At 40.6% G+C, this 12,175-nt stretch overlaps 1 protein-coding gene across 2 annotated transcripts; it reads right to left on the reverse strand.

The window, feature by feature from the left end:
• Window positions 1–2,208: 2,208 nt before the first annotated feature.
• LOC101753927 (E3 ubiquitin-protein ligase BRE1-like 1) lies at window positions 2,209–11,669 on the reverse strand. Of its 2 annotated transcripts, none has more exons than XM_004965607.4 (20): window positions 11,510–11,669; window positions 11,216–11,340; window positions 9,209–9,370; window positions 9,040–9,127; window positions 8,447–8,671; window positions 8,190–8,357; window positions 7,764–7,957; window positions 7,608–7,691; window positions 7,332–7,451; window positions 7,050–7,236; window positions 6,793–6,953; window positions 6,630–6,701; window positions 6,403–6,479; window positions 5,866–6,060; window positions 5,616–5,688; window positions 5,443–5,529; window positions 3,372–3,509; window positions 3,096–3,298; window positions 2,850–3,015; window positions 2,209–2,761 (listed from the first exon to the last, which is right to left on the reverse strand). In XM_004965607.4, the coding sequence occupies exons 2-20, from the start codon at window positions 11,267–11,269 to the stop codon at window positions 2,630–2,632; spliced, it is 2,586 nt and encodes an 861-aa protein (XP_004965664.1). In that variant the 5' UTR covers window positions 11,270–11,340; window positions 11,510–11,669; the 3' UTR covers window positions 2,209–2,629. The 2 variants fall into 2 exon arrangements, with proteins under 2 accessions (XP_004965664.1, XP_004965665.1); XM_004965608.4 differs by having other exon boundaries at window positions 11,216–11,307; window positions 11,510–11,668.
• Window positions 11,670–12,175: the final 506 nt, after the last annotated feature.

The following is a 12,175-nucleotide window of genomic DNA, read 5'->3' on the forward strand; positions in this document are numbered from 1 at the left end:
AGAGCGATAGTAGCCGTTAGTTTTCGAATGCACTTGGCACCAGCACAGAATAACACCCCGGCCCGTGTATATTGTAACATTGTATCTCTCTCTGTCTATCTCTATCTCTCTATGACTCTATCTCTCCTGAACTCATGCTGTACCCGCGTGCGTATAATGTACTACTCCTAAACGCGATGACGGAATACTGGTACAGGGAATATAATTCATTCACACACAAGACCCCCGACACGCTGCGCTGTTGGCGAGGTGGAGCATGCACCTGCTGCTTCTCCTCCTACAGGTAATAGGGCAATGTCAACGCATGTCATATCTCATATGACCACCAACGGCCGGATATATCAGAAGAACTCAAGAACCTTTTGAGGGGAGCAGGACACTCCAAGCGAGGGATCACCCATTCACATCGATCTTCCTGACTTCCTCACGGCCGGAACAGACTGTTGGCTAGTTTAATTAATCCCACCGCTTCGCTACGGTTGACTTCGCGAACGAAACAAAGCCTTGTATGATTACTAGCCACTGTCTCTTTGATGCTCCCTTCCTTCTAAGGTTACCGTTTTCACCGGTCTCTGCAGGCTTGGTGGTGCCGGGCTGTCGAATCGAGCCCTTCGACGGTCCAGATCGATCCATGGTCTGCTTCGACGCCGGGCGACGCGCCGTCCGTGCACACCACAAAGCTTAAGCGCCAAGCCAGGATTATCAAATATAGTAAGCGCGCGGCAGGCTGCAGGCTGGCTGGGTGGGTTTGCCGGCCGAGCGGCCGGGGTTGGGGGGCTTGGGCGCCGCGCCCACGGCCTCTCGGGGCGGGCAGGGAGGCAGGCCGTGCGTCCGTGGCTGTCCTCGCCGCGGCAGACACCCCACCCGCAGCTGCAGCCACCGCCGCCGACGAACCCGGCAGCTGGATCGGTGGGCAGTGGGCAGGGGCGAAGGGCAGCTCGATCGACCAGCCGACCTCACTGCTTGCGTGCGGGTACGTACGCAGGACGTGCGGATGCTGGGGGATGGCGATGAGTGCGGCAAGTGGGGGCTGGACCGCGTGCTGGGGTTGAATTCGTATGGAGCAACGTTTGGATCATCTGGAGCAGCAGCGAGGAGGAGGGCTTCAGAAGTTCAAATAATCCCCATGCATCTGTTATTCTGTTGCTCTGCTGTACGCAATGCAAGTACATGGTCGGCTTTAATAATCTGAACGTCAAACTCACGGATCGTGCATTCATTACTACTTTACTAGTATATGTATTGTGTCTGCTGTCCACATAGTTTCCAGAGTCATTTGCTTTGGTCTGTCTACCCAGTGGAGCAGAAGATATGAGTTCAATCCAAGTCTGCTGCACTTGGCTCAGTATCCATTTTTAAACCAAATTTTAGTGGGAGTCGCTGCTCTTTGCTGGACCTTGTGCTTGAGTAGAAATGAGGTAACTCTTTCTTACAGGTAATTTTCCGGAGGATTTACTGGACAAGGTGCTGGTCACTGCTATCTAAAGACGAAGAGAAAGCTTGAAAGAGAGCTTCAGTTTGCTGGAGGTTACAGTCATGAAGATTTTTAGCAAATTTGGATGGAATTTCAGTGCGGGCTTTAAGCATAGACCTTTTAGTCTGGTTTAGTTCTCTGTTTTTAATCTTTGTTGGGGCTTTTGCGCTCCAGAGTTAGCCTGAGTGCTGCTACTAGTGTCGGTTTGGAGATGTAATTTCGTTGGCTGTAGACGTTCACTTGTAAATGGTTGAGGCCGGAATCTATTCCTTAATTAAAAAAATCTTTTTTAAAGCGTGGCTCAGTATCTTTGCGTCAGTGAGTACAGCAGTTTCGGGTGAGAACCCACTAGTGCTCCACCAAAAGAGGAGAAAAAAAAGAGCGCAGCAAATATACTTTGACGGGCTGTACCATAGCAGATCTACAAGGTGGGCCGGAATGGCTAGTAGGCCCAAATAACGGGCGCTCCAAAACTGAAAATCCAAGAGGTTTATACATTAAAAAAATAGTGCTCACACCGCCACAGCAAAATTCCCAGAATACTATTTTAAACAGCATTTACAAACACAGACAACTTACATAAGCTAGAGTAACCGAGCGAACAAAACATAAACACAGAAAAATCGAGGTTAGTAATCTAACACAATCACGGCTTAAGTCTATCCTTAAAACACCGACGGAAAAGAATATCAACTCATTCCAACTGTAAGGAAATACAAGGCAGCAATGCAAGATTCAAGTAAATGTGAAGTACTCATCAAACGCTGCATCTAACAGAAATCTCACTATTGGCAATCACCTGAAATGTACAAAAAGGAACCTACATTCTTATTGTCAGCTACATCAATTAAACTAACTAAAGCTATGGATTGTACATTGCTCACTATGGCGGGAAGCACCTATCCTCATGAATGGTCAGGCTATTCTAACTGTTTGGGCAGGGCAAACAGACTTTACAAAAGGTGCATGAAACAACACTGGCATTATATATGTCGGCAGGCACCAGCAATCACATTTTAGCCTATCTTACATGTTCGGTTGTACAAGCTACAAAAGCTATGTTACATCACCGACTGAACCACCATGTCTGTCTACCAAAAGCACCGAATGCAGTTTGACCTGGATGCATGCTGACACAAGCTTCACTGTACTGTTTCATATATAGATAGGTTTCACGTCGTTAACACCGAAGCTTAGACCACAAGATGGACACCGCTTCTGACGGCTACCAAGTGACTTCTGTATGCACTGATTGCAGAAGAGGTGGTAGCACTTGGCAATCACAACCTACAATCAGAAGATTGTGTCATTCGATTAAATGTTCACTTTTATTGTCCAAGTATGTCAGGAATAACTAAAGAGTAAAGATCACTACCTCTTTCTGCCTATCATGACAGATACCACACTTTAATATGCCCCTATACTCCTTGACCTCATGATGAAGCTTTTGCAGGACTGCTGAATTATCTGTCTTCTCTCTAAGAGAATTAGCTTTACTTGACATTAGATCCAAGTCATCCTCTATTCTCTTCTTACTAAACCTGGAGCAAAACTGATCTTGTTAGACTAAATATTAAGAAACTAATTGCTGAACAGAAAAGGAAATGTTTGTATAAAGCACCTCTCCTTCTCTAGTTCTATAAGCAGCTCGGCAACTTCCAGTCGATTGCTCCCAACCTTAGCTTGTAGTTCATCCATTGACTGCCTGAGCTTTGGAGCCTCTCCACGCATACCAGTCAGCTTTCTTTGAGAATTGACCAGTGAAATAGATTGCTGCATTCCATCCTCCGACAGTCTCCTCGCCCGCTCTGACCAAACTCGCAGCTGGAAATTAAGGAAAAATATTCAGCTCCCAAACCAGATTAATATAGCTTCTCGGAATGAATGTGCCACCAACCTGGTCCTCTAGGCGGAAAATTTTCTGCTTGTACAGATCCATCAAAGTGTTTGCATGCTGCAAATTTCTTTGCAAGGAGCACACTTCCATGTGCAAAGCATCATGTGACTGTTTTGCTTTAACACCCTCCATGAAAAGCTGCAGTCACAATGAGTAATTATTAATTCAACAGCTACTGAAAAATGTTATGCTTCTTACACCTCTATACATTCTAAAGTACCAAGGTCTAATCCTCAAATTGGTTAAATCTCAATGTAGTTTTCTTAACTTCTTAGTTCTTACTCAATAAATCATAGGTAACTATGTTTCACTACCAGTAAAATCCCAATAAAAATCAGGGTACCAAGGTCTAATCCTCAAATTGGTTAAATCTCAATGTAGTTTTCTTAACTTCTCAGTTCTTGCTCAATAAATCATAGGTTACTAAGTTTCACTACCAGTAAAATCCCAATAAAAATCAGAGTAAATTTAAGATCACAACAAAATTAGCTCAACTATGATGCCTTACCATGTCATGATGATTATATGATAAGACATCTTAAACAGATTATTTGCAAAAAAAAAAACTTTAGTAATAATCCATACTAGTTTTCTTAGGGCCTTGGGTACCCTAAGTTCAAAAGAACTAGCACAAGTCACAAACAAGGAAAATAAGAAAAAGCAAAGCAAAGTAGAAGACCTTGCCTTTGTTCCTACTTCAATACAACAATACGGAGCCTTTGTCTCCTGTGCATTCGATGAAAAAGAACTAGCACAGAGCCCAACGCACTATTACATTGTACAATGCTAACTCTAGCTTACAATCTGTTAAATCAAAATCATTGTAACCCCAATGTCCTGTTTCGATAATGTGGCTTTTTTAGCAACTCAACCTTTTCTTTTATGCAACTACATATCAACACTGGTTGCCAAATCCAGTAGATCACCATGGTTACCATACCCGCTGGAAACTAGTGACCAGGGTGAAGCCCCGTGTATTTACTTTTGCTTCCTAGTTTGGTTCAAACTAACAACAGATCAATGGAGTATTAAGTTCCTTCAGTCAAAGTCAGGAAAAGCTGAAATTCTGCCAACTTGGATTCTACTAATCTTCTAATGTATATTTATTTTAATATATAAACATTTTTTTATTGATCGCCAGATCGGAACAGGGTCTCACCTGTCTTCCTAATGGTCTGGCAGTGCTCCCTGCCTATGGCTTCCTTGCCATACATTTCATCTTATTCACTTATTTTATGGCACCAATTATAAACAAGACACTCCTTAACCATTGATACCAAGCTACGACTCGACCCTGTTACAATGCCACAGAAAATCTCAATGCCACCCCTTAATATGCAGCAAAATCCAACTCCAAAAAGCTGCACAACAAGCACCACTATAAAATTCAAAAGCCATTGATGGCATATCTAATGCATGGGCTCGCCACCAAGATGCCAACCCCCTTGTCAAGGGGCTATTTCTGTATGGCATGTCGTATTAGACACGGTCCATACATAGGAATGGTCCACTACCAGATATGGGCCTCCCATATACTCATTAATGAGCCAACAACCCTGCATGAGCCTTACTTAAGCCTAGGAACCAGAAGCAACCCGTAGCTCTTCGCTCATCCAGACACACCACCAACTCCAGAGAAACCGATACCCTTTACGGCTGAACTTACCGGTGACCCAATCCCCAGCAACCTATCCCACCTGATTGTTCTCCCTAACTATGGTTGATCCCTTCTCTTCCAGATCCTCTACTTATTCTTCCGTTAGATCATCCCATTCATCTAAATCATCTTCTAAACTGTTTCTCTCAATTTCAGAGGCAATAGGAAATGGACTGGACACCAGAACAGACATAGGGATGTGTGTCGATGCAGCAAAAACAAAATGGGTGCACAAGTCAGAGCAATACTGAAGAAAATGATTTGCACTAACTGAATTGGTGGAGTGGGAAATAGAACCTCTTCTTAAGGTCTTAAGCATTCAAGTAAAATAAAACAAGTGTCATAAACAATAACACTGAGATGAAGACACATGCAGACAAAGTAACTGCTCGAATCAGTCATTTGAATCATCACCTTTGTATTATGATCATCTCTTTCGATGATCTGCTGTAGTAGTTGTTGATTTTGTGACATTATGTCTTCATATGCATGGCCAATGCTCTGTAATCGAAAATAAAAAATTTGAGACCTGAAAACATAATGCTGATAACCATGGCCGAATGGTGTACATGGAAGATTGTACACACCTCAATCTCTACCACATATGCTTCACATTCTTCATGTTTAGACTTCAGTGTATCAGATAGTCTCACTAGATCTCTGAGCCATAGAAATCCAGCACTTGATATCACTTTACTTGAAAATTTTATAAAAGAAAATATGCCTTCCGCACTATTTCAACAGTCTTGAGCCCACCCATTATAAAAAGTAGAAATGAATTCTCTTTTCTAATTGCATTTCTAAATACTAAAGGAAGAGTGAATATGAATGGAATACCTCCTAGAAGCTTCCAGCTTCTGACTTAGTTCAGCAATCTCAGCTTCAGCAGTTGCTAGTCTCTGCTGAGACATTGCTTCAGCTTCATTGGCTGCAATTACACGTTGCTCTAATTTACTTTCATTAAGAGAGTATTTTAGCACGTGGACTCGAGCCCATTCAGAAAGTTCCCTGTCTCTGGATTCCATCAGCTGTCTGCCACCAAAGAGTAAAAACATATGTAAATACAGCAGAAATGACTACCTATGAAATAAATGGACTGGACAGCACACAATGTTCAAACGCTCAATAAGTACTTTCATCACTAAAAGCAGGAATGTTGTATTGAAAAACACATTACAATAGCTAATATGATAGGCACTGGCCAACGAGACTCAGGAATCAGCTACAGGAGCTAATATGCCATAAACAAGTAGCTTGCAACAATATGACTAACTCAACATTTTTCATACAGAAGTAGTGAAAAGAAGTACCCTGCTCCAGAAATGTCACTCTTAGAATTTGCACAATGTTGATTTCATATTAAGATGAACCTACCTGGAATCAGTGGACTCATGCTTATACAATTCCACAAATAGCTTAAGCTCCTCTGCATTTTCCCTTAGATCACGAACCTATGATATGTAAAATATGTTAATAAAACAACACTGGAACGCACAAATCCTGCAGTAGGTAAGCACTAAATGTTGTTTAACCAGTACAGGAAATATTAAAAAGATTTGTACATACAGATCAGAAAAACAATAACAACAAAAAAAGCTTACCAGATATTGAAGTTGGGTTATGTCAGAATCAGCATGGCCAGATTTACATGATATCTCTTCAATTTCTTGTTCCTACAAAACAAAATATAAGAAATGGCACATCGGCAAATCAATGCCACAACACTTGCCCACTGATTGTGCAAAGCAACAAAATGAAATATACCCTTCTGTTTAGGATACTAGAAAGTGAATGAACTTCTGCTCGCAAAGAATGCAACTGTAAGGAAGCATCCTTGTGTTTGGACAGTTCCCTTTGAACAGAACCCATTTCCGTCGGTAGTGATGACACTAGAGCTCTGAATTTTGAGATAACTTGGTTCCGACCTGAAAGTTGAAAAAAAAAAAAGAAAAATTATTTCCTGCTTTAAACAGAGATCAGAGGAAAAGTATTTAAAGCATGTTGTGTTGTAATTACAGCACCAGGTTCTCTTGAAGCCTCTTCAAGTTTCAGCACCAGCATATTCTTTTCATTAGATAGTTTCTGAACATCCTTTTCAAGATCAGCAATTCTAGACATACAGTATGCAGAAACCTTCTGGGGGATTTCAGCCAGATCAACTTTTTGATTAAATTGCCTTTCTTGCCAAATAAAGCTATCCATATCAACCTGAAACATGGAAAGTAGAAGTTCAATCAAAGATCAGATCTTTTGGTGTAACATATCTGCAATAGAGACTTGCAAATTCACTAACCAGTAACCACCTGTAATTTCTCTAACAATGTTCGGTGATCATCCAACTCTGCTTGAGACTTCTGAAGTTGATCATTAACAAGCTGAAAAGCTTTGGAAGAACGAATGCTTTTGAAATCTGTCAGTATATTCTGGAAGCAACAAAAAAAAAGGTAAAAAATGTCATATAGTATTCAACATTACAAGACATAACCTTCAACCACACAATAAAAATTAGGTATGGGAGTACAAAACGATAAAGCAATTGTGCATTCTGCGCCTGATCAGATATCTTTGGTTCAACAAACCTGAAAAGTTGCTAACTTGTTCAAAGTTTCAATTCTCTCTTTGTGCAGTCTCCTAATTTCCTCCAGACGCTTTGAACTCAGTTCCTGCTTATATTAGCATGTGTCAAGCTTAAAGTTCATTCACACCTAGACAATAGTTTGGAGCTCTGAACATACCATTAACTCCTTGTGGGTAGCTTCAAGATCTTGCAGTTCTCTTTGTTTATCTCTCACCTTCTCTGCAGTTGCATTTTTGTTTCCAACTGTAGGAACAAGAATCGGAGTCCCTTGCTTATTGTCTCCCTGTGCTTTCAGTGCTGCCAGTTCGTGCTTGGTTTCTTCCAACTTGGCAACAGTACTGGTCAACTCCTCTTGAAAAGTACAAAAATACATGTGTTAGTTTTATCATTGCACAACAGCTATGTACATATAGTATCAGGAAAATTAATTTATATTTTTTATGATTAGTATTAACTTGTTTGATGAATCAAGTTAACATAATGGAACTTTAAATATTTGTGATGTACTTTCAATTAAGGACATAAATATATTCGATATTGGAAGCCCCACAAGATAATCATCCACAAAACAAATACAAAATACCTTTCAGACGTTTCTGTTCAGCTTTATTCCAGGCATTCGAATCTCTTTGTTTTTGGTAGTTCCCTGCTAACTGCCTGTGTTTCAAGTGAAGATTATCTACTACCTGTATCACTTTATTAAGCTTGGATAACACGTCACTGGTAGCACTGCGTAGTTGCCTGCTGTGTTCTAGAGAACATGGGCAGATTAAGGAAAATGTTAGCATATAAACCAACATGAAAGCTATACTACAACAGAAAACATGGAGCAGAACGAACCATTTTCTGGCAGTTTAGTGAGAGCAGCAGAAACAAACTCGTTATTTACATGCCACAGATCACTTGATGGAAGGAAGAACTTCTGCAGAACATTAATCGTTGATGATTGTTCTGGAGGGACATCATTTCCCGGATGGCAACTGGGAGAACAATCTGAACTTTCTGTGGCACCAGCCTCCAAAAGTCTATTTAAGAAGTCCCTTTCTAGGGCCATGCATATACCATCTGACAAATAGATTTGCATGTACATGAAGAAGGACAAGAAGCATTTAAAGTAGACAACATAACACAGACAAATGCTACTCAAATAAATATTTATTTATTAACAACCATGAAGGAACCAAGGAAAACTAACAACAGCTAGTTCCACAGACAAGCATGTAAAACTTTTGTCACAAAATTATTTTCGAAAGAGCAATGAACCACAAACACCTCAAATAAAAAAGGTTTCACAATACCTGCTAGTTCACTGCTTCAGTAGTATAGAAAGTATATAAGACAACAAAATCATAGAATTCTTAGCTGCTCCATGTATGATTCTAAAACAATGCAAGGTCCAATAAATTCGTAACGCATAAAGTACAGCTCCGTACCCTTTCGTACGTTGTTGTGGCCTGTACTGCAGCTCAAATTCGAAGATTCACTTTTGCAAACAGAATCTAACTCAAGATCTGCTACAAGCTGTTTGGAAAAACAAATTTCAGAAGAAAGCCTATAACGTATGTATGTTATGGCAACATGCACAAGGCTAGAATAACTTACTCGCTCCCAATAACTTTTGACCAGGACAAGTGTCTCATTATGTGTCCTCTGCTTCTCTTTTAAATCATTGAATCTACTCTCAAGAGCACGGAACTCAAATTTGTGAACTTCCAATTGTTCCGAAAGCTTTTGATTTTTGTATTTAAGTACAGCAAAATCGAGCTGCCGAATAAGAAAGTATAAGATGGCAGTACAGCAAAACCATGAATAAAAAACAGCATTAGATTGAAAATATATCATATTAATTCCAGTGCGAACAGAACAGCATAGACTAACACGTGAGCACCTTCATGTTCAAATCTCAAGAAATGCAAAGATGGAATGAGATAAAATAATAATAGTGGTATTATATGATGTGGGTTGGAGACATCATTTGGATGAGGTGCCGCCCTCATCCAAATGAAGGTGACAACCAGCATCCTTAACGTCACGGCAATGCACTCTCAAATTCAACCCAGCAATGGTGCGCTGACAACCAGGATTGCGAGTGTACTTATTTGAGAATTTGTGAGTTTTTTAAGATTTAATCAGAACTGGTTTTGCTGAATAAGCAAGCACTAACAAATTATTCCAATTTTTGGCATAATAGATCAATTTTAGCTGCATATCCCAACTTGAAATGCTAAGAAATAAATTAATCTTGCCAGCAGGAGCTCTGGCATTCACTAGAGAAGAAAATGAACATGGAGACACAAGTTAGGTGTATTGGGATGTTAAATAGTCATTTAGACCATACTACCGGCATGTTGCCGAGACATCTCATGCGTGCACCATTTGAAGTAAAGAATGCTAGTCATATTTGTAAAATTATTATCAGATATCTTGGTGCCAAGTGGTATTGCACAAAACGACACAGAGATATGTTAAGTCCTCTCTTTCTATGGATTAAGAAGAAATAGGTGAAGTGATAGCCTCTTCAGCAGTCACAGGGTAAAAAAGTTGCTTAAAGGCCACTGTTGGAATAACTATTTGCTATAATTTCTTGATATTACGGTCATACGCTGACTTGCTCATTGGTGATATCATTGATTTATTAATGTTCCGTTTCATCACAGGAGTGTTTAACTAAGGGATAATGGTCGGAAGTCACAGTAATAATGACATTTATTTCCTGGTGATCATGCTGTAACCATCTATGCCAATGATTGCCTAACCGACTATTTTGCTTTACAAGACAGGAAAGTTGATTAAGGTTACAATAGCATGCCTTTAGTTCCACTGCTATCCCGAAGTTTATAATAGTATATTAGTATGCCTATACTGGTACGATATTGCTCCATGCCTTTGTTATGAATTCCATTCCTCATAACTCTATTAACCTGGTACAACCATGGAAAATCATTGCACGCATTCACTAGGATTTGTAAAGCTAAGCCATTACATATAAGGTGCTGTTTGGTTCGGGCCAAATTAGGCTGTATCCATTTACAGCGTAACAATACACCTGTTTTTTTTTCTGGTGGTGGAAACGGATCACGGCGTAACTCAACCGCGATACCGCTCCGTACCCAGTGTTAACGGAAGTTCTCCATTTGCTCTATTCCAATTCCGTTACCGCTTACCAGTGGGAAGCAGACAATGTATGGAAGTAGCCGTTACAGCTCAAATCCCAGAACAGCTAAATTACATTACCATTTGTGTTACTTGCGCATGAACCAAACACCACCTAAGGTGAACTTTTGGGTACCAGGATCAGGTAACCACTCTCAAGTATCCGTGCACAATTATATCGAATACTATTTACAGAAGGTAAACAATTCTTGAGAAGCTAATGTAATCCATCAAGATGCATAACAGGGAGTGCACATCAGGATATTTTAGATCATAGTTTCATTTTCCCCGGCAATCGGAAGTCCAATAAGACGCCCAGGAAGCAACCAAGTGAAAGACAAAATGTGCAGCCGACTGCCCAATACAGAGCTCTTTCGTTCTTTTCTTATTCAGTATAAAAGTGCGAGGGTTAAGTTTCTTGTAGACCACAGAAATTAAATGCTCATTTGCACTTACCGGACGAGACATAGCACTTTTCCTGGGATCTTGGACGTGGAGGCAAGTTGACATGCTACTGGTACTGGTGTTCACTCAATCAGCATGAGGTCCTGAAGCACGCACGCACAGCAGTCATTGCCAAGCTTATGATATCCAAATCCACCCGATAAGTTTTGCAAACAAAATCGAAGTTAGTAGGTATATAATACATATAGATTGCATCTGTGTCAGATCCGAATTCAAATATGTTATATTAGGGTTTGGGGTGCTCCGTTTCGTACAGCGGGAAGAGAAGAGAAGGGGCGGGCATACCTGGTGGGTGCTCGTCGCCGTCGCCGGCCAAGGGCCCGGCGAAGACGTGGCGAATGGCGCCGCCGCTGGCCCAATCGTCGCCGCCAGGAGAGGCAGACCAAGAGAGGAGAGACAGAGAGAGAAGGGAACGGGGGAAAAAATAGAGATGAGGGGGAGGCCGGGGAGGGGTGAACGCCTAGGCCTAGCAAGCAGCGAGCTGCGACTCGCTCCGGCCGTTTCGATGGCAGCTTATTGCTGATTCTCGTTACTCTATCTGTTTATAACGTAATAACAAGAAAACAAAATTGGTTGATTCATTTTCAATTTAAGCAACTAAATCCATTAAAAATTTTGAATATATTATTAAGAGTTTTTTATAAAAATCCAATACTTTTTCATATATTTATTTTGTTTCTTAATTCCTTAAAAAGAGATAGCAAAATCAAAACATGGTTTATTTTCTCTTTCTAGTAATAGAAAATATTAAGCATGGATATGTTTTAGATTAATAAAACCATATCATCCTATATATTTATGCTATTATACACGTAACTGCATAAAACACGACATACTAATTAAAATTATGCTCTCCTCTGATCATTATCGTGTTGGGCCGATGACGATGCATACGCTCATGGCGTGTATACTGGGCCAGAAAGAACTGGTAAGGCCCAAACAAAATGGCCA

Source organism: Setaria italica, chromosome IV (assembly GCF_000263155.2).
Source record: "Setaria italica strain Yugu1 chromosome IV, Setaria_italica_v2.0, whole genome shotgun sequence".
NCBI lineage: Eukaryota > Viridiplantae > Streptophyta > Magnoliopsida > Poales > Poaceae > Setaria > Setaria italica.

What these genes read in the sequence shown, in the direction of transcription:
- LOC101753927 (XM_004965607.4), bottom strand. Translation starts at nt 11,269, where the DNA reads ATGTCAACTTGCCTCCACGTCCAAGATCCCAGGAAAAGTGCTATGTCT. An exon ending in TGAACAGAAACGTCTGAAAG is followed by an intron (nt 7,958 to 8,189) that starts GTATTTTGTATT and finishes GTACTTTTCAAG; the next exon opens with AGGAGTTGACCAGTACTGTT. An exon ending in CATATGTGGTAGAGATTGAG is followed by an intron (nt 5,530 to 5,615) that starts GTGTGTACAATC and finishes TTTCGATTACAG; the next exon opens with AGCATTGGCCATGCATATGA.